Source organism: Suricata suricatta, chromosome 13, assembly GCF_006229205.1.
Source record: "Suricata suricatta isolate VVHF042 chromosome 13, meerkat_22Aug2017_6uvM2_HiC, whole genome shotgun sequence".
NCBI lineage: Eukaryota > Metazoa > Chordata > Mammalia > Carnivora > Herpestidae > Suricata > Suricata suricatta.
Window position 1 is genome coordinate 59720439 of NC_043712.1, and position 27389 is coordinate 59747827.

General features: G+C 35.5%; 1 protein-coding gene across 8 annotated transcripts in view; it reads right to left on the bottom strand.

The window, feature by feature from the left end:
- The window catches only part of KDM4C (lysine demethylase 4C), a 392424-nt gene that overhangs the window by 101979 nt on the left and 263056 nt on the right, over window positions 1-27389 (bottom strand). For all 8 annotated transcript variants that reach the window (XM_029919878.1, XM_029919877.1, XM_029919876.1 and 5 more), the window contains 2 exons: window positions 18202-18257; window positions 15750-15858 (listed from right to left, as the gene is read on the bottom strand). In XM_029919878.1, the coding sequence (XP_029775738.1) occupies window positions 15750-15858; window positions 18202-18257 (165 nt within the window). The remainder of the gene's footprint in view (window positions 1-15749; window positions 15859-18201; window positions 18258-27389) is intronic.

A 27389-nucleotide genomic window follows, 5' to 3' on the forward strand; every position in this document is an offset into this window, starting at 1 on the left:
TATATAAGTAGTGATTTTACTTGCTTTACCTAATGGATAAAGATATTATGCAACTTATTATGTGCCTATGTGATATCCATATTTGTCCTCTGGTGAAGTATAAGGTCAAGTTTTTTGCACAATTTTTACAAGGCTTTATGTCAAGTGTCAAGACTTATTTTTACTTTTACATATGCTATAAGCCATAATACATTGCTACTACTTTTGTTTGACCCTCCTTTTGACCATTTCCAGGGAACTACATTTCCTTGTAATAAAATTATAGCTATAAACATGATAAAACTACATAGAATTCTATATACATATCAATTTCCTGGTTTTGATGCTGTACTATAAGTAGGTAAGAGGTAACCAAAGGAGGGCCCTGGGAGGAGAACACAGAAGAGTATACTAACTTCACAACTTCTTGTGAATCTATAACCATTTACAAATCAAAAGTTTCCTTTAAAAAGTCAAACAGTTGTGAACTGTACTGGTACTTAATCATTTTCAATGTTTTATGTATGAGAAAATGTGTTCCAAATCACCCGAGAACTAGTCAGCACTACCTTTAGTGCAACTGAGATAAAAAACAAAACTTCAAACATGCAGACTGAAAGATTTCAAAATGGGTGAGACAAGCAAAGGCATGAGAAATGTTAGGAGTACTGGTGGGTTCACAGACCAAAGGAAGAACATTACTACCTGTAAGGCTGACATTTTTATAAAACAGGTTACATACATGTGTTTGACTATCGTATATACAATATGCTACTGACACATACTCTTAATTATAACACAGGATGGTAAAGTGTTGTATCCTTCCAAGCTGTTTTTTCTATAGAAAAAAGCTAAGAATCAATATGAAACATGATCACTCCCGTGGAGTGCCATGGAGCTGGAAATGACCTTTATTTGTGTATTTTATACACTGAGTTGTTTTTTTTTAATCTTTGAAGAGAAAGATATATTACTTTTATAACTAAAACAATAATTCTTTGAAACTAAAAAGTTAAAGTAAGGACCAAGAGCTGTACATGATCTACATATTAAAATTCTAACATTAAATAAACAGGTCCAAGTTCAATAGCACAGTTTAGCCTTATCAGCTATGGAGATGCCCTGCACCTCATGTGTCTCAGGCTGATAACCGGAACTCTGAGCGTGGCCTGTCATTTTCTTGAAACATCTCTGGGAGAAACAGAATGTGATTAAGGATGAACACATCATGCCTGCTCGTTTGCTTTCCCCAGTGCAGGTGGGCTGCCCCCCTCCATGTACATAGCAAGCTGAGGTTAAAAGGCTGTCATGCCTTATCTATGCAGAATGTACATGGCGGTGGTGTTATATACCATAGCTGTGGGGCAGGAATCCCCAAATCAGCGTGTGGCAAAGAGCAGAGACACAGTAATGCTGTCACAGACAGGAAAAGAAGACTCAATAGTTCTAAGGCTATCACTAAGATAAACGGAATTTTGAAATTAAATGGTGATTGCCCCTGTCAAATTGAGAAGCCTGAAAATGCACATATTAACTGCTAGGGATGCCAGGAAAGGGAGTGAATCTCATGTTGTTAGCTTCTTTATTTTCACATTATGAAAAAGAATTCTTAGAGACACAGGACTTAAGAGTTAGAAGTATTTAAATTTTTTTGCTGTTGTTTCTAAAAACATTCGGGCTATTAATCTCCCTCTTAGTTCTAAGTTGACCTGCCAACTAAAATTATTATTTGAAAAATATTATGAATTGCTTTGAGAAATATAAGGGTAATACCAAAGGATAGTTATCTCTGAATGGCCTCTTCCTAGAGAAATTTTAAAGCAAAGTCCTACAGCAGTACTGAATTTATGCCTTTTACTGTGCAGTATAAAAGTAACATAACCCCTGAATTCTTTAAACAATAACTCTGAGAAATTGTGGAATTTGAAACAGTACACATTAGAAAAAATTTTTCATTATTATGAATGTTTTTATTCATATTTAATTTTGTTGTGAGTTATGGCTAATTTGAAATTTTATGGTAACAATATGCCACTATTTTAAAATTATGGTTTTTTAATTTTTAAAAAAATGTTTATTTATTTTTGGGGGGGAGAGAGTGAGATAGACTCAGGAGAAGGGCAAAGAGAGAAGGAGAGAGAGAGAATCCCAAGCAGTCTCTGGAATGTCAGGGCAGGGCTTGATCTCCTGAACTGTGTGATTATGACCTGAGGCAAAATCAAAAGTTGGACACTTAACCAACTGAGCCACCCGGGGCCTCTTAAAATTATGTTTTTAAACATTTTATTATTTCTAAAATGATCTCCAACTAGTTTCATATCTGAAAGACGTACATTTTTAAAGTTTATTTGAGAGAGACAGCACAAGCAAGGGAAGGGCAGAGAGAGAGGGAAAGAGGATCCCAAGCAGGCTCCTCACTCAGTGTGGAGCCCAATCTCAAGATTGTGAGATCATGATCTGTGCCCCCTGACATTAGGAAACAGACATACATATTTCAACCTCTCTTTAAGTATATGTCTTAGATGAACGTTCTACTCCAGCCCTTCCTTTCTGACTTCCAAAATGACCCAAAGAAGAAACCACTCCTTGGAAGTTCTACATCTAAATCCTTCCAGAATGGAAACCGAAAAAGAGAAATGATGGTATCCATCTTGTGCACCTTCTCATCAAGCACCCAATACTATGATCAGCTCCATAAGTATTTACTGAATAACAGGTAAATGAATGAAAGAAATGTTATTTATTCCACAATTTTCCTCAAAACCTTGAAAATGGTTTTGAAATGATAAGCTGGAATTCTCAAAGTATGTAACAAAAGATGATCTTATTACATTTTAGAGATATGTTTTGTAGTAGAAATTATTCTAAGTAGATTCCCACAATTGTAAAGAAATCTCTTAATCTTCCATTGCCCCCAAATCAACAGCTGTCAAATATAAAGGTGTGACATCATTAAAACTAAGAAAAGACAACAAAATAGATCTAAGGATCATGATTTGTTTTTAAGGGTTTTTTTTTTTAACTACCGCAGCTGATTTATTACATTTCATACCACATAGAGTTTTAGAATTAAATATAGGTCAACAATCACTAAACACATCAACAAGTGACACTCATTGAAATAAATCATACCAAATGGCCAGCATATTATAAGCTAGTATGACACTCCCCTGCTTTCATAAATAAAAAATGAGAATTAAACTTTCATAGTAAAATATTTCACCAGACTAGACTGCAAATTTTGACATGGTCAATTTATCACTGTGAAAATCACATGAAGCTCAGTTGGTTCTGGTCAAAAAGCTCATTAGTCTATGAAAATTATACTTATGCCAGAATCTCATGATTCTTTTTACTGAAAAATATCTGCTTTATAGTGAAAAGATTTTGCTTTTTTTTTTTTGCTTTGTCTATAGAGAATAAGTGTTTTAAAAATCAATGAATTTTAAGTCAATTAGAAGCAACAGATGACTCAAGAGGAAAAAAATGGTTAAGTGTTAATTAACCTTAAGCACATTCCTGAAATGAAAAGTGGTCAATTTCTTTGACTGCTTTTTCCACTGATTTAAAGTAAAATATTTTGTTTCCAAATAAAGATGGAATGTATTTTATATTCTGAATGGAAAAAATTCACGATTTAAAGTTTTATCCTAAAATCAGTTTTATCTTGAAAACAATTATTAGTAAAAACATGATTTTAAACTAAAATTAAGCTGAAATTACAACTAAAAGCAATCCTGAAATGAATATCTTTTCATGGGTTTGTGAATTTCATGTGACTCTTACGACAAATCCTTTTTCATACTGTGGCCGCCCATCTTGGCAACAACTTCCCAGAGTAAGCTGTGTTTTTATTGGTTACAGGACACATTTACCTTTCATTAGAACCTGAGATATTCTTTCTTGCTCATCTTCTTATGAACCAAACTATTTCATTTCTACAGATTTCATTTTCATTTTCAACTTTGTTCTAAGAAAAACATAAATAAAACTTCCAGGGTTGACACTGTCTTGCTTGACTATTACACTTCAAGTAAGAGTCTGGAGTGGCAATTATACTACTATCATGAATGAAATGCACGTCCAGAAAAAACCCAGTTGTTCAGTACCCCTGAATTATTGACCAGTAATAGTCACTGACCACTACATGCCTCTAGCCCTAACAATCTAGGAGCAAGCTGTTAAATAGCTACATACCCACAACAAGGATGATTCTGGGACATCTCTCTCCTGAGCAACAGCAGATGAATTACAAGGACCTCAGATTAAGTATGTGCAAAATGTACTTCCCTCAAACCCTATGTTTCTTCCAGTGGTAACGAGCCCTGTGCCCTGGGCTCCTAGGTGGCTTAGTCGGTTAAGCATCTGACTCTTGATTTTGGCTCAGGTCATGATCTCATGGTTTTGAGTTTGAAGCCCAACATACGGCTCTGTGCCAGCAGCAATCCTCTCTCTCTCTCTCTCTCTCTCTGCCCTTCTCCACTCACTCTGTCTCTGTCTCTCTCAAAATAAATAAATAAACTTGGAAAAATAGTTGAAATGCAAATATGACTATACTATTCCACTTCTTAACAGTAACTAAAGGTTCTCTACTGTGTTTAGAATAAAACGCAAAGTCTTCTAGAATAGCAATGTCAACAGAAATACAACAGAACTACACTACAATTTTTAATATTTCAGGAGCAACATTAAAAAACAGGTGATGGAGGGGAGAATGGGGAATTATTTGTTCAATGAGTAAGCTTAATTTAGAACAATGAAAAAGTTCTGAAGATACAGGGGCATGAGGTGTAAATAATGCCACAGAAATATATACCTAAGAATGATTAAAATGAAAAGTTTATGTTAAGTACACTTTACAATATAAAAGAAATCAGATGAAGTTAATTTTAATATATCTTATTTAAGTCAACAACTCCAAAATATTACCATTTTGACATGTAGCCAATATAAAAATTAATGAGATATTTCACATTCTTTTTTTATACTGTCTTTGAAATTTGCTATGTATTTACACTTATAGCATATCTCAATTATGACACTAAATTTTCGAAGGTGTTTGAAATGTGTCCATACCAAAACTACAATTGTCTTTCATGTGTTTATGCTGCCTCAGTTTTTAAGTTTAGGTTATTTAAAATTAAATAAAATTTAAAATAGAAGGAGAGTATAAAAATATAGTTCCTGCCAACATTAGCCCACTGTCCACCTGCTTCAGGGTACAAAGGAGGAGTGGAAATTAACTGGGAGGTGTCTCAGTCAGGATTCATTTAGAGAGGCCGAACTGTCATTGGGCACTGCGCAACAGAGGCATATTGCAGGCTAGGTATTACACAGCTCCTGTGTGCTGGTGCTCAATATCTGTGGTTTGGCCTAAACTTGCGGAGGATCAGAGGATTGCAGTGGGAGGTATGTGGATGTAAATGAGAATAAAAACAATTTTTTTTATTTTACTTGAGAGAGAGAAAGAGAAGGAGAGAGAGAGAGAGAGAGAGAGAGAGAGAGAGAGGGAGACTCCCAAGCAGGCTCTATACCAAGCATGGAACCTAACAGAGGGCTGGATCCCGTGTCCTTGGGATCATGACCTGAACCAAAATTAGGAGTTTGGACACTCAATCTACTGAGCCATCCCGGTGCCCCTAAAAAACAAAAATTTTAAAGTTCAGTTCTTTAGTAACATTAACCACACCCCAGGTGGTCAACAGCCATAAATGGCCAGTGGCAATCATGTTGGACAGCACAGTTCTAGATCATCTGAGGCTTCCTCTCCTCAAGACTCCACTCTCTCTCTTCATACTTCATGCTCCAACTTGACTAAAATTTCATTTCCTAGACCTTATAATTCCCCCTTCTTCCTGTCTACTAAGCACACTGACCCCTCTTCCAGTTAGCTCTTCTCATCTTTCAGGTCTCAGATGGAGTATTATAGGCACTGCTTCTTCCAGGAAGCTTTTCTGCACCTCTGTATTGTCAACCCTGATACCCCAAATCTAGTAAGGTCCTTCATGGCAGTCCAGATTTCTACTACAAAAAGGTCTTTCATACTGCTTTGTTTGTCTAATGTTTGCTGTCTAATGTTCAATAACTTTGATTATTCTGTAATCTCTGTAGAAATGAAACAAAATCTTTCACCTAACCACAAAGCAAGTCTTGAACAGATGACTAAACAAACATATGAGACAGAGCCAGGAACCTACCTCCCTCCTTAGAAATATTTATCCACTCTGTTCCTGACTGGCCAAAAGGCAGCTCACAGAGATTTATGAATCATTAGCCATAAGGAATAACTAACTTTTGGAGGCAACGGTATTTACTTCATCCTCATATTAGCCATAAGGAATAACTAACTTTTGGAGGCAACTCTATTTACTTCATCCTCACAATCACCTCAGTTTATAGATGAGGTTAAGAGAGGTTAATTTGCATGGCAACCTTGTGTAAGTGGAGGACACTGGATACAAACAGTCTAATCTCAATGTAACAGAGATTTACAATTACATGATCCAAACAGTAACACAGATGATTGTAAAGACCCTTTCCTATTTCAATCAGGAAGTCCAACTGTGGCTGGCTAACACAGTGCTGATACCTTCATCTATGAGCTCATATTAGAAAATGACATCACCAAATTGAAAGAACATGCCTAAAATATATCACAGTGATATGTTAAATTAATTACAAGTTATGAAAAGATACACATTCTATATAAAAGCATCTCATAACTTACTTTTGTGGATTCTATAAACATCCTTCTAAGAGAATAAATAATCTAATTGATGCTAAAATGTTAGAAAAACAAATAATAATGAATCTGCTGTTTTACAATAATGACTATACCTTTTCAAAACTATAACCTCTCTGCTGTCAATCACTGTTGACCAAGGAAAATCCTGTAAATGGTTTAGAGCCGCCTAGCCGCTGCCTTGGTTTGGCATGTGTTTGCTGACACTGGCCCAGGTCAATGCTGGAGATAAGGGGCAGACCCCGTTTCTGGAACTCTGACCTCAGCTCACTAACCTAATTAAAAGATCCATCAATAATCATTATTCACACAGATAAGATCAGAAAAATTGAACAATTCAGGAATGCAAGCTAAAAAATAAGATTACTCTCTTACAATATTCTTTAATCATGAATCATCTGAACTTCTACTATAGTGTTGCAAAAATTAGTCCCCAGGAAAAATGAGTTCAAAAGTAAAAATTTAAAGATTCCAATCAATTTCCTCTTGCCTCGGAGTTTTCTTTCAGCAGATAAAGAAAAATCCATAGTAACAAGATAACATTTCATGCATTTACACATTTTCTCCTATAGATGTCTACAGCCTTCAGAAAGTATATTATTTGTAGTCATGCCTATCTGACATTTTCCATTTTACTCAAAAGATTTTATGGTTTGGTATTACAGCAATATACAAATTTGACAGCTTGCAATAAAATCTAGTCCCTGTAGCAAATCATTCTGACAGTTAAGTACTATACAGCTACTAATGTACATTTTTTACACTAAACTTATTTAAAAATCTTACAAAGTTGAGGATACAGTGTTTGTTGAAATCCTGAAAAACAGTCTTAATGATATTGTGAACTCCATACTGAATTTATTAAATAATGGGACCCTACACACCACACCACAATTATTTCATTTGTAGTATAACTTATTCCTCCTTCAGTTCACTTTATTAAAAGCAAATTTTTCCTCAACTGCATTTAAACAATAAAGTTTCTCATCATGGTCAATGTTTATTATTCTCTTACAATTCCTCTTTGCCTTTGAAAACAACTGAATATGTGCATAAAACAGTATGTATGTTAACGTGGAACACATATATGGCACTTTTTGATTGTCTTTACAACATTATTTTTTTTTCAAAGCGATGAAAGATAATCGATAGGTCTTTACATTTCCTCAAATGCATTAACAGAGGCTCTGTCAAAATACAACCGTGATTCCTCTATACAGGAAGTGAAGCTGATCTCTAACACTGCTGTAACATTAACTAATTAGGACTGAGGATGATCTCCCAGAACATGAAGCAGACCTCACCTCTATCTTTCAGTAATTCTATTTTTAGTATGCAATACACTGATAACACAAGTTAGTTAGCAAGAGAACAAGTGCCTTATTCTAAGAAATAGGAAGCCTGGGTGTATTTTTTTCCCTTGATTCAACTCTTCAGATGGAAAACCACAGTGAAACCACTCTATTTTCAGAATTGATGTACCTTTCAAAACTATAATCTCTGGCTTTCAAGTTCACTATTATTTGCCTTCAGGTACAAATTTTAAAGTGTATAGAGGCTTCTAAGCAGAATAGTTGGTCTCAGCCAGATACTGAAAGGCTTATAGCTCAGTCACCATTGCAGTGTAAATTCCTTTTCAAAATAATGTTCTTCACGCAAAGAACACTTGTGCCTGTGCTCGGTTCACTCATCAAATACATATCAGAGGTCAATGAAGGCCTGAGGGCAACTTCAGCTATTTCAAAATTCATTTCTCCCTCTATTTGGTTGCAAAAATAGGATTTCAAATGTAAAAATCTTAGGAATGTCAACACACAGAGATACCAAAGGCCCTGTTTTTATGCAATGACAGCAATCAAGATAAACATCATTTGCTGTGATATTTACAATTTAATATATAATTTTTTAATGTTTCTTTATTTTTGAGAGAGAGAGAGAGAGAGAGAGAGAGTGTGTGTGTGTGTGTGTGTGTGTGTGTAAGACAGAGCACAAGTAGGGTAGAGGCAGAGAGACAGGGAGACACAGAATCTGAAGCAGGCTCCAGAGCCTGATGCAGGGCTTGAACCCACAAACCATGAGATCATGACCTGAGCCGGAGTCGGACACTTAACTGACTGAGCCGTCCAGGTTCCCTGTAAATATTCTTATAACATTTCTATTTGAGAAGTTTCTCTCCCTAAAGGAAAAAACACTTAATGGCTACATTTAAAGTCTTCTGCAATTTTCCAAGATTTCTTAGAATCTACAAATCTGATTTGCTGTTTTATTTATATAAATTCCACAGATCTTTAATTACTTTAATCTTCAAGTGATTCATGTATGTAACAGACATTCATGGTAAGTATGTAACAAATACCAGAACTTCATGCCATTTTACTCCTTTTGTTGGGTTCTTAATATATTTTTCCCTTAAATTTTATAATCAAATTTAAAGAATTTTTGGTGATCTGCTTCCAAAAGACAATACTGATACTAAAGATTATTTCAGCAGACAGAAAATACTGTCTTCTGTGTGATTCTACTATATAACAAATATATTGTTTGACCTCTCTAAATTTCTGTACTTAATTCTTCTTCCTGATAATTTTTAATTATATATCTTTTCTATTGTGAAAATTAAAAAAAAGAGATTCTAACTTCATGTGTGTTTTATTTCTATTTCCTTTTCTTGTATTCCCATCTTTGCACAATTTTGTTCCTCTTCCAGAGATTCACTTATGACCATGGCCAACCACTTGTATTAGTATAGAAAAACAAGACAGAAGGAACTAAGAAAAGGATATGATCACGTAAATTCTAAAATTTTCATGATGTGGGATCAATTGTTTTCTTTCAGTCTTCAGGCACACCAGTCATCTGTGACTTAAACAAACCCCTAGACTTGCTATCCGTGAGCACACCATTCAAGTATGGAGTAGGAGTGTACTCAGCATCCTCCTCATTCTTTGTCCTACAAAGCACCATGCTCTGATGTTCACTGGAGAGTGGAGAAGGTATTGGAAAACACAAGAAGGGGTTTGTGACAGGGCTTACCAAAAGAATAGCTTTTCCCATGTTGATAAGTCATGCAGAGGCAAAGGAAATCATTCAAAATGAGATAAGGAAAATACCAAGTAATCTAGAATGTGCATTAATAATCAGAAAGAAGAGTGCTTAGGCTGACAGAATAAATGGTTCTCTCTTTTGGACATAAGTTTAGCTATAGCCTATTCAGCTCACTTTCAGCCATTTCTTTCCTATTAAACGATGGCTCTGTTTGATAACCTGGTGCTTTAAGATAGCCACCTGTGGCATTTTTAAAGATAAGACAGCAATTACTTTCATAACCCTTGAGATAATTACTCTACACAAAAACTAAATGTTATTAAAGAAATGAAAGGAAAGAAAAAACAAACTACTTGGATAAAAACCAACATATGCCAATTAAATTTTTGCACTAAAATTTTATTTAGTTGAAAAATTAATGACTTTTATTAAATACTTTCTAAAGTATTTAATAGTTTTATTAAAGTATTTAAAATTATCAACCACATATAGCAAAATACATTGTCTTGAAAATAAGTCTAGCATCATCATTGTTGTCCATTTAATTATCCGATGAGCAGAGCCACACCTGTGACATTACCAAACAAGGTGACTGAATGAGATAAAGGTTCTTGGTAAAAGCACACACCATTTTAGGATCAACTTAATCCACTGATGAGCACTGGAAAAGTTGTTTTCCATTTGGTGTCTCTATTTTAAAGAAATGGTCATTGTAAATAAGAGGGAAAATCTGCTAAATCTGCTAAATAAATAAAATCTTCTTATACCCTCTACAGGGGAAAAACTTTCTACACAAAAAAATTGTACAGAGAGGTTCTTCAAAAGCTGTTGCAAGTTGAACCAACAGATAAATAAAAGGTAAACAACAGCATTACCAAAACATTCAATACCTCTGCAAAAATTCCACTATTCCATGTTCTAGAAAGACTAATAATAATGATTACTTTTTAAATATATAGCTTTCATACTTCAGAAGACATTTTAAACTTTGGTTTGCTAGCAGCTGTTCTTTAAGCCTCTTGCAGTTACTAGCTGTTACTAGCATTGCTTATTACTTATACAGAAAAACACTAACTTGCCCCAAAGGAAGGCTGCTCTCTTCTTAGGGCTAAATGAAAACTGAATGAGAAAAACTGCCCTCTGAAATGCAGCACTTTGAATGCACAGCCAGTAGCACGGGGACACGGACACACACACACACACACACACAGAGTCAGCACGGGGACACGGACACACACACACACACACACACACACACACACACACACACACCCCTCTATAAATGTAGGCAGGATTCCAGTTAGGCACTTGCTAGGGAGGTGATTTAAGGGCAATGGGGTGAAAACCACACACACACACACACACACACACACACACACACCCTCTATAAATGTAGGCAGGACTCCAGTTAGGCACTTGCTAAGGGAGGTGATTTAAGGGCAATGGGATGAAAACCTTGTGCAGTAGCACCACCTAGTGGGCACTGAGGAGAGGCTCAGCACTCCCCTTTGCTGCTGCTTAATGGATGAGCAATAAGTCACTTTTCCTACAATAGGTCACTCCAGTTTTCAATCCTTAACTAACCAGAAATTCCATCATCAGAACTCTCAGACAACAGGGCAAGGGCTGCATGGGTGTGCCAGCTCCACAGGCTCTCCAAAGTACTGCTAGCTGCTATGACTTAATCCTCTGTGTGTCTGTGATGCTGGTAAGGAAATCAATGCTTGCTTTGGAGCAGCTTACATGAAGTTGTGCATAAATTTACCACCACAACTTTTAAAGGAGAAATCGTAAAAAAGGTAGAAGACATTTGATATTGTGTGATCAAACCTTCCAGCCACAATAATTTTAAGCCAGAACCAGAAATAACAATTTGCTGCCTTTATTCTGTAAATACTCAAAATTACGGTGTGTTCATGCACACACACAAACATACACATCACCTAATTAGTATTCACGGTTGTTCAACTTTTATAAAAATAAGTAATGTTAAAACACTTAAATTATCTAACAATTATACTAAATATGTATATATATGTTGCCAAATTTCATTACATTATTGACAAATTCAAACGATTTGCCAAAAAAAGTTCTCTAAGATTGCTTTAAAAACAGTTAAGAATTTCTATTCTCTCAGTCTCCAACTTACATCTTTCAACCAAGATATTCTCTGTCTGAAAATGACAAAAATTAAAATTTTATCTTTATGTGTATATCTTCCCAATAGACCAGTGGGTTGGTTCTCAAATGGGAATGATATTGCCTCCCAGAAAATATCTGAGAGGGTTTGGTCTGTTTGGTCAGGGTTGCTGCAATCTACGATGCACATGACAGTCACCCCAAAAAATTATCCTGTGTAAAATGACAACAGGGCCAAAGTTGAGAAAGCCCATCTAGACTGTAAGATGCCAAAAGACAGGAACAATGCCTCATTAAAAGTATCAAGCAAGGTAAAGTATCTAGCAAGGTAAGGTAATACTTTTTTGGTGAAATAAATGGATACATCTAATGTTGGCCATGTACTAATAGATTACTTAAACTCTAAAAGAATACTAATTACAATTGGGAAAGCAAACCACTAACTGTACGTATAGGTACGTACAGCATCCCATTCCCTGGTAAGGTGCATCCCACACCACATACAAGTGATTATTTGTGAATTTTGACCTGCTCCGTTTCCGACCTGGGCCGGTTCACCCCTCCTTAGGCAATCTGGTGGTCCCCCGCTCCTGGGAGGTCACCATATTGATACCGAACTTAGTGCGGACACTCGATCGGCATAGCGCACTACAGCCCAGAACTCCTGGGCTCAAGCGATCCTCCTGCCTCAGCCTCCCCAGTAGCTGGGACTACTGGCGCGTGCCACCGCGCCCAGGGTCAATTTTGTTGTTCAAAGCCAGCCTAGCTGAGTATGACCACCAAGTGAGAAAGACTAGTGCACACTGTGTGATAGGAGATTCACCACAGTGATGCTGCTTTCTGGAGGATTCTTACAAAAAAGTCATCCAGACTTTTGACTGTTGCCCACTTTCAAACTATAACCACATTTTTAAGTGACTTTTCCCACAAAATGAAGTTTTTCCTTATATTTTCCCACTTAACCACTGTGAGTATTTTTATAAATACCACTCCAAAACCTCTCCATGCATAGTGAATATAGAAAAATATCTGATCTACTGCCTGCTATTTTAAGCCTAATATATCAATAAACAGCCCTACACTGACAGCAGAAGCAGACTTTAGGTGATCTTAAATTTAGAACACACTCAAAATACCAATTGTTTAAGAATGTACAACACTCTATAAGGAATATGGGATATACACAATCAAGGTGAGGCATTTCATTGTGAAGAAAACAGTAAGCTTCATCATTTCATATTTCAAATTTCTAAATATAACTTCCTGAATGGCACTGAAATGATCCCATGTTGTTCTTTGCTGCTATTCCCTTAAAAATCCTTTGGGACTTGTGTGAAGAGCAAGAACATGGAAAGAATAGGTACAGAGAAGTAAATTTAGGCTAAACGGGAAAAAGGGTAGAATATTAAAATGAAGCTAAAAGAAAAATTATCTTGGGAATGTGTGCATTAAAAGAAGCATTGAGCCTAAATGTCCATCAACTGATGAATGGATCAAGAAGATGTGGTATATATATATACAATATAATACTACATGGCAATGAGAAAAAAATGAAATCTGGCCATTTGTAGCAAAATGGATGGACCTAGAGTGAGTCATGCTAAGCGAAATGTCAGGCAGAGAAGGACAGATACTCATAGGTCTAACAGGAGAAACCTAATAGGAGACCATGGGAATAGGAAAGGGGGGGGAAAGAGTTAGGGAGAGGGAGTGAGGCAAATCATGAGAGACTTTTGAATGCTGAGAACAAACTGAGGGCTGAAGAGAGAGAGGGGAAGAGGATGTGCGGGGGAGATGGTCATGGAGAGGGGTACTTGTGGGGAAGAGCCCTGGGTGTTATATGGAAACCAACTTGGTAATAAACTATTAATAAAAAAAGAAATAGAACTTGAAATTAACATTAATTTATGAAGTAAAAAAGCAGCTTTGTCACTCACCAATTTTAACTTCTGTAAAGGTATTCTGCCTATATCTATCTGTGTCCTTTCTGGGACATTAGTGAATTGAAGTTCTGGGACTGCAACGGCGCACATAACATGGGTCCACCTACAGCATTTATGGACTAGATTCGCCAGGATATAGTTCCTTAAGGGAACAAATCAAGAGCAGTGACCACTCATTCTGAGGGGTATTAAACTGGTAACAGAAGTCATCTTTCAGGATAGAGAACTAAAGATGATTGTTAAATGTAGTGTTGGAATTTTTGCAAATACATAACACTTGTAAATTAGACAAAAATTAAAATGTAAGACTTTTGTTAATATTTGTCCTAATAAACACTGAATTCTTCAACATCTTATGAACTCAACATTTTTTTAATGCCCTTTCTCACAGTCCTAATTCTGGCAAATGTTTTTTGTTTCTCATTGGAGTGTGTATGTGTGTTTCAACTCTTGACCAAGATACAAGATTTCAAACTTTCCAACGGGAAGTCCAGGAGCTGAGTACTTTTTACTCTCTTCTGATATCACTGTGAGCTTTAAAGGGCCATTTAAATGATCTATTGTTTCCATTTCATTCACAAAACTTCCATTACAACATCCTGAGCATCCTGGTCCTACCACTCACACCAGCCAATGACAATCATCAGGTCCAAAAAGGACTATTTTCTAGTGATGTGAAAATCTTGATGCAGCTACAATGGAACATAACAATATATACTTTCCCTTTTCTGAGAATGAAAGATGGTAGACCAGATTCTAAGTGCCTGTGAATAAGATCCAGAGACAATGTGCCCAGCTTCCTGAAGGGCAAGGACCAGTAACAAGTTAATAGTTGGATAAAAAGTTATAGCTACAGTGCCCAAAATATTCTATAGTGGAAAGACCTCAAGTCAAAAATAACAAGTACTGAAGAAATTCTAGGGATACAAATCCATGTGTAAAATATACTCCAGTATTTTTTAAATCATGCAATGTAATATTAGAAGAATTATCATTAAGGGGCGCCTGAGTGGTTCAGTTAGTTAAGCGTCCGACTTCGGCCCAGATCATGATCTCTCAGTCTGTGAGTTCAAGCCCCACATCAGGCGCTGTGCTAAAAGCTCAGAGCCTGGAGCCTGCTTTGGATTCTGTGACTCCCTCTCTTTCTGCCTCTCCATCACTCATGCTCTCTTTCTGTCTCAAAAATGAATAAACGTTAAAAAAATTAAAAGAAAAGAAAAATTATCATTAAGTATGAGATGTAAGGGCCTAAACTAATGCTCTCTTGGCTCACACTTTAACAGAACTCCAACATTACTTCAAAGCTGAGGAATTAAAGGCCTATCTTTGCAATGAAAAATATTCTTAACAAAGAGAACCAGTAGGAATATTTCTGTGAAAGTTCCTAAACTGGTCAGAAGATAATCAGCCAGAGAGTTTGGGAAATTAAATGACTTGTATCTATTTGTAAGTGAAAAAAATCCCTTGGTAATAAATAATACTTTTTCTACTTCTCTACAATATTGAAATCAGGTTAGGTAAATTTTGTTAAGTCAGGATCAACCAAAGAGAGGGCAGAGAGAAAAACTAAACAATTGAAATAAAGATAGATATTTCAGTTTATTACTAATAAACCTCACCAGGCAGCTTATGGTGTGAAAATTCACACTAATCCAAAAAGAGTAGTATTCTTTTGCCTCATTCTAAACAGAATTGAGAAAGATTACATGCATACTTACAATATAATATAGCAGGGAAAGAATAGGTATAGATAAGTAAATTTAGGCTAAAGGGCAAAAAGGGTAGACTATTAAAATGAAGCTAAAAGAAAAATTATCTTGAGAATGTGTGTATTAAAAGAAATATTCAAAACTTAAAATTAATACTAATTAATGAAGTAAAAAAGAAGCTTTGCCACTCACCAATTTTAACCTCTGTAAAGGTATTCTGCCTACATCTATCTGTGTCCTTTCTGGGACATTAGTGAATCGAACTTCTGGGACTGCAACGGCGCACATGACATGGGCCCACCTACAGGAAAAGAGACATGAAACATAAACAAAAGTTCCCTAAGCTTGCACACCACACACTTCAACTAGGCAGTGGCAATTCTCACAGACAGTAAATAGAAAGATGAGAAGGAAAGCCAGAAGCCTAAATCCACCACAAACATTCTGAATTTTAAACCTCTTGGGTGATACCTGGATAGATTCAGTACCACACGTGCCCATAACTGAAACCTGCAGAATGAGGTGAAGACCAAAGACTCGATCCTATCAATATACGGTATTTTTCTACACTGGATCTGCAAAATACTGAAATGTAGGCCTGCTATTTCATTTGGTACTGAAATATAACAGGTGTTTAATATACTTATGTGAATCAATATGTGACAAAAGATTAGTTCAATTAATACAAGGTGTGAACTGGATAGAGCATATAATCTTTTTACATAAAGCAAGTATCATGAAAATTAGAACAGTATAAGTTTTCTAAGAGAATTAGTACTGATTAAGTCTTTAATTAAGTTGTTTCTCATTGCAATCCTACTATAACCAAAGGAACCCGAGATAAGGAGGAATGAAATTAGCTGGTTCTCTCATTTCCTACTTAAAACCTAGTATCTCCTCTCAAATTCTGAATTACTCTAGAAAAATGACAATGTCTCCATTGACATTATTTAGTTTCTCATAAATATTATGCCCCAAGTAAATATAAAAGACTCTTGAGGTTTAAAGACACCTTGAAGGAATTATCATATCCATCAGCCTATTTCTGAGTCAAAGCGTAGTATATCCCTCAAACATCATAACATTCCATTCTGCCTTTAAAGGCCACAGGCAGTGGACAAGTGTCCTATTTGTTCTGGCCCAAGGGTAGAAAGAGAAGTTCTTACCACCTTTGTATTTACAGGAACCACCTAAATCATCTCATAGTCTGCATGATTTGTGCAATACCCTAGACCTAGCAACACTTTTTAGTGCTGTGCCAATCACATTAACTAAGACCGTGAAAGAGGAAAATCTAAAATCAAGCAAATATAAGTCTATTAGACTGAACTTTATCAATATAGGAATGATAGATGCCTTCACTCTTAGAAGTGGCACATAGCTACACTAATTCAATTACATTATGCCAGGCATCCTAATGCTAGTGCCCACAGGGCCAGACAGGAGGTAAGCAAACATACATATACTGGTAAATCATGGTAACCAGGGGGGCATCTGTCCCATTCAGGCCAGGTTCTCATCCCAAGATGTTATTGCCATATAGAGATGCACAATTATATTTCAAGTACAGATAAAACTCTGGATGTTTGTATAAAATCTATCAACATTTAAAATGTAGATCAAATTTATAAAATTGTGTGTTAGTCAACTAAAATATATCTTGGGGATAGATTTGATCCTTTAATGCCAATTTACAACCTCTGCCTCTACCATTTCTTTTTTCTTAAATTTTTAAATGTTTATTTATTTTTGAAAGAGAGAGAGAGAGAGAGAGAGATAGGGAGAGAGAGGGAGAGAATGAATGAGTGGGGGAGAGGCAGAGAGAGATAGAGAGAATCCAAAACAGGCTCAAGTCTCTGAGCTGTCAGCACAGAGCCTGACACAGGGCTGAAACTCACAAACCATGATACCATGACCTGAGCTGAAGTTGAATGCTTAACTGACTGAGCCACCCAGGTGCCCCTGCCTCTACCATTTCTACATATTCCTATTTCCAAAGGAAACTTTAATATGCTTTGTCCCCATTTTCAATATTAAAATTGGGTCATGAAAATAATATTCTTGCAAAAATATATTTCAACAACCACATTAAAAACCAGATTGCCTTTCTTTTATGTTCACTTATTACTCTGATTCAAGATTCTCTTCATGTTCTCCAACTATCCCCTTTAAATCTGAAAATCAATGTTTTTCTCTTTGTGTTTCTATTTTAGTACATACACTTTCTTGTTTATTTGGTTTTAAAAATAAATAATTTTGTTTTGATATTATGACTATGATTGGTAACATATTTCACTGCTTTCAGACACACTGGTTCTATTACACTAATAGGATTCATCATATTAAACACTAGGCTGCCTTCATTTTAAAAATGCCATTAGTGAAAGAGGGGTTATTCTTCATTGGTGTCAGAGACATGGAGAGAAGCAAGACTTAGACCACCTTTGTCCAGGAGAGGGGAACATGCTGTGCTCTCAGCAATGAACGGTCTCTACATAGAATTCCAACTTCAGATCTGGACAGAAAAAACTCTGGAACAATATGTCCAATAATGAGAGGCAAAGCTAACAGTCCACGTGGAGGTTCAACATTCTAGACAGCAGAAGGAAACAATGAAAATGAACACAATTAACACATTACTCACTTATTGTTCTTCGTTTCCTTAAGAGCACCCCCTCTCAAATTGCAGAGACAGCACTCCTAGGAGAAAAAAAAATACCACACAATTATCACACCCATTTAACAGACATCATTACTATATATTTAAATACTCCCATAAATTCCACTTTTTTATTTTGACATTAAAACCATCAGGAACTTCACAATGGCCTATCTCTAAGCAGTTCAAGAAAGGAAAGGAAAAATAGAGGGGGGAAAATGAGGATACACACAAAAATGTTCTCTCTCTCTAAAGAGAGATAGACAGACAGTATATCCTACATGGAACCATCATTAACCTGGTATCATATACAATTGCCGTCTCTGGGGGAAAGCTGTGACACAGAGCACTTGATAGTCTGAACAGTATGTACTAGAATTCTAGAACAGAGAATACACATATGACTGAGTTCTATGCTCTGGGAATCCATTCATGTATACAGGATAGCTACAAAATAGAATATTGGCAGGCTTCATTCTGATATAAGGATTAGCAGAAAGCTATATTTAAGATACTCTTTACACAAAAATATCATTTGGGTCTTTCTGTGGGCAAATGGTATTGGAAAAACCCAGGTTATCCACCCCCTTCAGAACAAAGTGCCATGAAATGTCTTCTTCCCACAAAAGCTTATATATTGGGCACTTTTATATGTCTTAGATTGGCACAGACTGTTACACCTGAAGAGGACTCCCATGACCACAAATACAGACTTTATCATTTCTCACTAAACCCCTCTGAAAAAGTCCATGAAAAAACAGGGCTAGACCCTTTTGCTGATCTAGAATTTTTATTTTAAATACCTAAGTAACTTAAAATTTTCAACCTCAAGTGTTAATAGATGCCCCCTTAATTTCTTGCATTAATAAATTTTAAAAAATAACTGATTTTTCCCTTTCCACACTATATAAATATTAATCTTTACCTGTCTCCAAGGTGATCTTCTTTAACTAATGTTTACAGTTTTGCCTAATTTATAGGGAATTCCTTTAACTTATTTACTATTAATACCAGGTGTCAAACTCCATAGCTTTTATTTTTCTGAGGAGTGCAATACGAAAACAACTGAAGAGAATCAATATATAACTCCTGAAAAGTGGCAAAAAAGGCAAAGCAACAACCAGAAATGTTCAATGGTTTTGTGGGTCTGGAAAGCATCTGCACATCTATTTAAAATTTCCTGAGTTAGTATTAAAGGTTCAGAGTAGCAAAAGCTGCCGTGTGTATATACATGTGAATCCGTTATAAACCCAGCTCAAGGGGACAACTTGATGCATTTTCTCCATAACAAAGTCAGAGTTTTGAGGCCTTTGAAATAATGGTTTTCATGAAACACATAATGAAAGTTATAGTTCAGTCCAAATATGACCAGTTCAAAATATTCAATATCTGAACTATTCAAAAACAATTTCATAAAACAATACTGATTTTAAGTATTTTTCTAGTATTTTAACACACCTTCTACAGAGAGAGAAAATGAAAATAAAAACAAAACATGAGGTAAAATATTTTAGCCGAATATAAAAGATGCCAGCACCCACGTGGGAATGCAGTAAAGGAGGGCTCTGGAGGGGCAGGAGCTCAGACACTAAGAGCCTAAGAGTCCTGATGAATGAAACTAGTAGTGAGAAGAAGCCTACAGGGACATGTTAGCAGAGTTAAATACAGCAAAGCAGCATGGCAACCGCTTTGAAGCACCTGAAGAGAATCACGCAACGGTGCACATGCTGCAGTGTGCCACCACACTGGGAGGAAAGCGTCCTCTCAAACAGAACAGATAGACTCGAGATTTTAATTGAAGCAGAGAAGACTTCCACTCATCACAATATGAAACTAGTTCTTTCTGGATTTACCAGTGACGTCCATGTCACAAAATCTAGTGGATAATTCCAAGCCCCTGGTTCACCTGACCTCTAAGCAGCATTCAACACTGTGAAGCATACTGACAGTTTCTACCTGTGGCTTCTATGACCCTACACACCCCTCACTGTCTTTCTCCATCTCTAGTTGATCCTCTGCTTCCTTTAACAGCCATCTCTTCCACACTCCTTAAACACTGTAAATTCTGTAAGAGGTCCCATTCACTTCTTGATCCACATCTGCTTGCCAGGCATCTGATCCACTACCTCAACTCTCAAAAGGCTGGTGAGTGACTCAAACATTAATTTCCTGCTATGTCTGACTGATATTCAACAGCCATTTCAAACACACGTGCAAAAATGAACTCATGTCTCCTCAACTCCCCCACTGTTTCCCATCAGTGGTACTACCCACCTTTCTAGTTCAGGCTAGAAGACATAATTTTCTTCTCATCTTAGATCTAACCAATTGAGTTCTGTTGATCCCATGTCCAAATCCACACTCTTCTCTACACCATTACTGCTGCCACATTAGTTGATACCCCCAGCGCCTTCAGCAGACCTAAATTACTGCAACAATCACCCCATGTCAGTGTGTAACTCACCAGAATGGATCTGAATGCTTCTCAGGACTTACCATTGCGCCAGAGGGGCAGTACAGTCAGGCCTGGACCTTGTCCAGCCTCACTCTGTACTGCACTTTATTAATTACACTGAATACATCCTTGATATCTCAACCTCAATGTTGATTCCTCAGAGAAGGCTCTCCTAGTTACTTGTAACTGGCCTAGTTACTTCTCACTCATTACTCTTTTTAACTATTTGTTGAATTCATTTTGCTCTCCTCACTAAACTGTAAGATCAAGGAGTGCTGTATGAATATCTGTCATGTTGGTCTTTCTCTATTATGATACCCAAAAGAGAACACATCTTCCAGATGAATTTGTTAAATAAATGAGAAAATGGCAAACTACGGCAGAGTTAAAATCTTAAAAGTTACCAAAGGCTTAAAAAACTGCAACGATTATTTTCACATACTGAGGACTAAGGATAAGAAGCTTGCAGGCTCTGATGACCTAACATGGACTTTACAATGATTTGACATGGAGTTATTTTTTGTCAATTTACTTGAAAAATCATCTTTCTTAGTAAAAGACAAAAATATTTGTGGCCAGATAGTCATTTATATGATTTTCATGATATATATGATCATGGTTTCTGTTCAATTCACTCAATTTTGAAAAAAACAAGTAGGAAAAGAAAAAAAGTCACATCCAGTTATGTCATGTGCACCATCTTTCACACGGTGCACACTAGCTGATCTGTCACAAGCACAAACATGTCAATTTGTCAAATCATTCATTTGTAAATGAACTTGCCCTAAATGCCCATGTTTATAACCCAGTAAAAGGCAATATCAGATAGGACACTTTCTAACATTTCCTTCCCTTTTCTAAAGAGTACTTTATTGTCAGGGAACTAAATTGATAATTCTAAAATTTAATAGGTTAATCCACAGGGGAAAGTAGTGCAAATTTTCTTAAGAATCCATACAATGCCTGATACAAATAAAGGACGACACCTTCCAAATATACTAATTGTTCAAATAATCGTTCATCTTTTAAATTGGTTAATTGAATGAGAATGCACAGTGATAGTGTCCTTCAGGACACTGACTTATTAAATTGATTATCAATAATAAGTATCTTCTATAACAAGAATAAAGGCTAATTAAAGGCCTAATTCACTCCAGCTACCATGCCAGAAACTTCATATACTATACCTTCCTTCCTTAACATGAATTTATTAGGTAATTTATACCCCACTTCATTTATGAGGAAACTAAGGTTCAAGAGATTAAGTAGATTGCCTAAAATCATCTAATACAGAAGCCATCAAACTTCTTCTGTAAATGACCAGATATTTACTAATTCGGCACAACTACAAAGATATTGCAACTAAACTCTGACACTGTAGAACAATGTGTAAACAAATTAACTGTATTCCAATAACAATGTTATTTAAAAAATTGGCAGTGAGTTGGATTTGACCCACGCTAGAGTTTTCCAACCAGAAAAAGGATAACCGAGGTTCGAACTCAGGTCTTTCTGAGTACATGTCCATGCAACAGCATCCTCTGCCTGTAGGCACAAGGCAAGGCATGATATTTTAAAGTAGAGCGCCCATGTAAATGGGAGCCTGTGCCTGCCCTGGGAGGCTCATGGTTTAGGAAGGGAGCAGACTAGTGTGTACTTAACCAAACTATGAAGAGGAAAATGATAAAGGGTATAGCCAAGTCCCCATCTCTTTTCTACAACTAAGAATTCATTTTTTAACTAATCCCCTTAAAGGAACCCATCTCATAAAAAGTTGTGTTACAAGTAGCATGTATCAATTAATAATTTGTATTCTCATTTGTTTCTTTAATCTAGTGAATAAAATTCTCACTGATATAAGATAATTAAGTTTATGTCCACTCCTTTCTATGAAGAATGGTACCATTTTAGGCAAAAAAAAAAATTAAAAAAAAAAAGTTAATCTTGGCTACATGAATCCAATTTAACTGAGAGAAATATTAGAGAGCCAGGCCATATTTTGACGTTTAATAAGGTGCAGATAGTCAGGTTCAAATCACAGTTCTGTCATTTACTACTGGTTTGAACTTGCCTCAGGTATCTTATCTGTAAAAGGGGAAAAAATACTACTTCCCTAAATGAGTTAATAAATGTAAAGCATTCCACAAACACACAATAAATGCAAGAACAGTGGTTACATATGTGAAAGGTTAATTGTGCTTCTAGACAACTTACACATAACATTGCCAGTGAATTATCTAGATATAGTGGTTTAGCAGGGAACAAAATATAGATCTGTCATTAATAATTCTCTTGAGATACAAAAAGCAAGAAGTAGAACTGGAGAGAAAGGACATACTCCAGGAACTTCAAATCCATGCAGCTGTGGTCTCAAGCAGGGAGAGATTTTTCTATAGTTCTAAAAGCCATAAACTCAGTTATGAAAAGCAGACAGATGCTAGAGTTTCCACAGTGCTCAGAGAACACACACTGCTAAAGGGAGAAATCCCAATCCTACCCTCAAAACATCTCAAAATAGACTGAATCAAACTAAAGCTGAAACAAAGCTCAGACTCAGCTCAACTACAAATCAGACTGACTTCACTCCTACTGTAGAAACCTGACAAAGGACCTTGCCTTTTATGCAAATAATATTAACTTCATTTGCTACAGACAAAATATCCAGCACACAATCGGGGAAAGCACATGGTACACTAAAACAACAACAACAACAGCAACAACAACAACAACAACAACAAGATGATTTACAATCAAGAGAGGAAAGAATCAAAATCAGACACAAAAATGAACATACTGGAATGATCAGATGGAGAGTTTAATACTGGTATGTTCAAAATGCTAAAGAATCTAATGAAAAAGACAACATATGTGAAGAGATAGAAATATTTTAGCGAAGCTGTAGAAACTACTTTAAAAACAAATGTAAATGGCAGAAATTTAAAAAATGACATCGACAATGTTAAATTCAATAGACTTCCAAGCAGAATGGAATTGTTAGAGTAAAACTTAAATGGCTTTAAAGACATGAATAGAAAATAGAAGGAATAAAAGCAGTTGGGAGGAAGAATCGAGATCTAAGGGAAAATAACCTGTTAAATTTCTGTATAACTTGAATCTAAGAAGGAGAGGAAAAAGAGAGTAGATGACAAGAAATATTAGAAGAAGAAATGGCAGAAAAGTTACTAAAAGTCATTAAATAAAAATGTCAACCCACAGATCCAAAATGCCCAGCAAACCCCAAGAGATAAATATAAAGAAAAGACATCTAAATACATAATGATCAAAACTGTAAAAAGTAAATATAAAGAACATATTCTTAAAAGCAGAGAAAACTAGTATACATTCAGTAAACTATATGAATTATATTTGATATCTAACCAGAAACAAGTGGCAATGGAACAATATCTATAAAGTACTAAAAGAAAAAAGCTGACAATCTGGAATTCATTTCCAAGGAAATATCCTTTGAAAATAAAGATAAAATAACAACCTCATGGAGGCAAAAAATTTGAGAGAATGAAGGAAAATGACACCAGCCTGAAGCATGAATTAGGACAAAAGAATGAAAAACACCAAAAAAAGAATAAATACATGGGTAAATAGCATATAAACATTTTGTACTTTCAAAACACAAAGATATAAAGAGAGAGACTATAAATTTCATGAAGACTTAACTGTTTCAAGCAAAAATAACAATGTTGTAGAGTGTAATGTATGTAATGGTAAACAAAAAGTAAGATCATAAAGGCAAGGAGATTTAATGAAATCACACTGCTGTAAAGTTCTTACATTTTTCACAAAGTAGGATGATATTACTGGAAGGTGGATTGTGATAATTTCAAAGTGAAAATTAAAATTTTCAGCCAACACCTATAACAAAGGTCAAAAAAATTACCATATATTCAATTCTAAGGATTAATAAGCTCACAGTCAAAACTCAAAACCCATGCATGAAAGCATGATTCCATGAGCAGAAGAAACAAAATGTAGAATTAGATAAATACATAATGATTTTAGGCACAAGATATAAAATAAGAGCTTTAAAATGTTTTAAAATTAAATGTGGATATTAGAAATGTAAGTAAGAGACTATAAGTAAATGATTAATTAGATTTTTAAAACAATATAAAAATTTTATAACCAAAAAATATAATTAAATTAAAAACTTGAAGAATATGTTAAATAGATCTCTCTTACTAAGAGAAGTAGAAAAAAGAAAGAGCTAAATAACCAAAAATCAATCCCACAAAATATTCAATAATGTATTCAACTGAATACTGAAATGTGTGTGTATGTGTATGTGGGTAAAACAGAGCCAAAGAGAGTATATCCATCTCTAAATCATAAAAATAAATTACAATTGATATATTAATCTAAACTCAAAAACAAAACTATAAAAGTATTAAAATAAGTTGTAGGCAAATCCTTCAGTATGTTAAAATGTTGATATAGTCAGAATTTACTAATTTTTCCAATATGTCTTTTATCTTTTAAATGTTATTTTAAGGAATCATACTTATTCTAAATACATCACACACTTTCTACACCATACACAGCAATAAACTCAAAATGGATGAAAGACCTACACATAAGACAGGAACAAATCAAAATCCTAGAGGAGAAAACAGGCAACAATTCTTTGACCTCAGCCATAGCAACTTCTTACTAGACTTGTTTCTGGAAGCAAGAGAAACAAAAGCAAACATGAAATATTGGGACCTCATCAAGATAAAAAGCTTCTGCACAGAGAAGGAAACAATCAGCAAAACCAAAAGGCAACTTACAGAATGGGAGAAGATATTTGCAAATGACATAGCATATAAAGAGTTAGAATCCAAAATCTATGAAGCATTTAGCAAACTCAGCATCCAAATCCAGTGAAGAAATGGGCAAAAGACATGAATAGACACTTTTCCAAAGAAGACATCCAGATGGCTAACAGACACATGAAAAGATGCTCAATATCACTCATTAGCAGGAAAATACAAATCAAAACCACAATGAGATACCACTTCATACGTGTCAGAATGGCTAAAATTAACAACTCAGGAAACAACAGATGCTGATAAGGATGAGGAGAAAGGGGACACTTCTGCACTGGTGCAAACTGGTACAGTCACTGTGGAAAACAGTATTAAGATTGCTCAAAAAATTATATATATATATATATATATATATATATATATATATATATATATATAAAATTACTATGACTCAGTAATTGCACTACTATTTATCCAAAAGATACAAAAATGCTGACTTGAAGGGGCACATGCACCCCAATGTTTGTAGCATCAGGATCAACAGTAGACAAATTATGGAAAGAGCACAATGTCTATCGACTGATGAATGTATAAAGAAGATGTGGTATAGGAGTGCCTGGATGGCTCAGCTGGTTAAGTGTCCAAATCTGGCTGATAGTGCAGAGCCTGCTTCAGATTCTTTGTCTCTCTCTCTCTGCCTATCCTCCGCTCATGTGTTCTCTCCCTCTCTCTTGCTCTCTTTCTCTATCAAAAATAAATAAACAAACATTAAAAAAAGATGTGGTATAATATATACAATGGAATATTACTTGGTGATCAAAAAGAATGAAATCTTGTCATTTGTAACAATATGGATGGAACTAGAATGTATTCTGCTACGTGAAATAAGTCAAAGACAAATATCATATGATTTCACTCATGTGGAATTAAAGAAACAAAACAGATGAACATAGAAGAAGGAAAGGAAAAATGATATAAAAACAAAGAGGGAGGCAAGCCATTAGAGACTCTTAAATACAGAGAACAAATTGAGGGTTGCTGGAGGGGATGTGGTTGGGGGGTCGGGCTAGGTAGGTAATGGGCATTAAGGAGGGCATTTGTTGTGCTGAGTACTGGGTGTTGAGTGTAAGTGATGAATCACTAAATCCTACTCCTGAAACCATTATTACACCATATGTTAACTAACCTGGATTTAAATAAAATTTTAAAATAATAACAATAATTTAAAAAGGAGAAAACCCACAGACAAGGAAATTTAACCCTTTCTATTAAATATGTGCAATTTAAAATTAATGGAACTGTGGATGGTATACTATTTTTTCTACTTAAGTGAAAATTTTAAATGAGCACTATGATTTTCTAGAGTCTTTTACTATATTGAAACTTCTTTCCAATCTAACCTCTGGAAACACCCAAAGAGTACAAAATAAATAAATAAAATTCAACAGTCAGGGCTCATTGCCACTCTTGTTTTATCTCCTGTTTAATGAGCATGCCTTACCAGGAACAATAACACCCAATATAAAATGACTCACTCTTATAGAGATTTAGATATATTGCTAGTGAACCAATGTCTCCTAAAACAAAACAAATACTAAAATGCCTGTCACAACATGATTACTCTCTAAGACAGCTCTAAGTCCTGTCTCTCAAGTACAGCATCAAAAGAGCCATTCTGTTATGTTTACCCCCTACCTCAGAGCAGCTTTGAATGAAAAAGTACAAATTCAGACCATATATTGAACATTGTCCCTCTCCTGCTTGGGTCCCTCCCTTTCCCTCACCGAACACAATTCACAAAATGCCCTTCTAGCATTACCAAGTATTTTTTATTTGGTTTTATAAAAAATCACAACTGCAATGAACAGCAAGTATACCCATTTACAACATGGAATCACTTCTTTATGGCTCAGTTATTAAACCATGAAAAAAAAGTGTTTATAATCAAAGTGCTG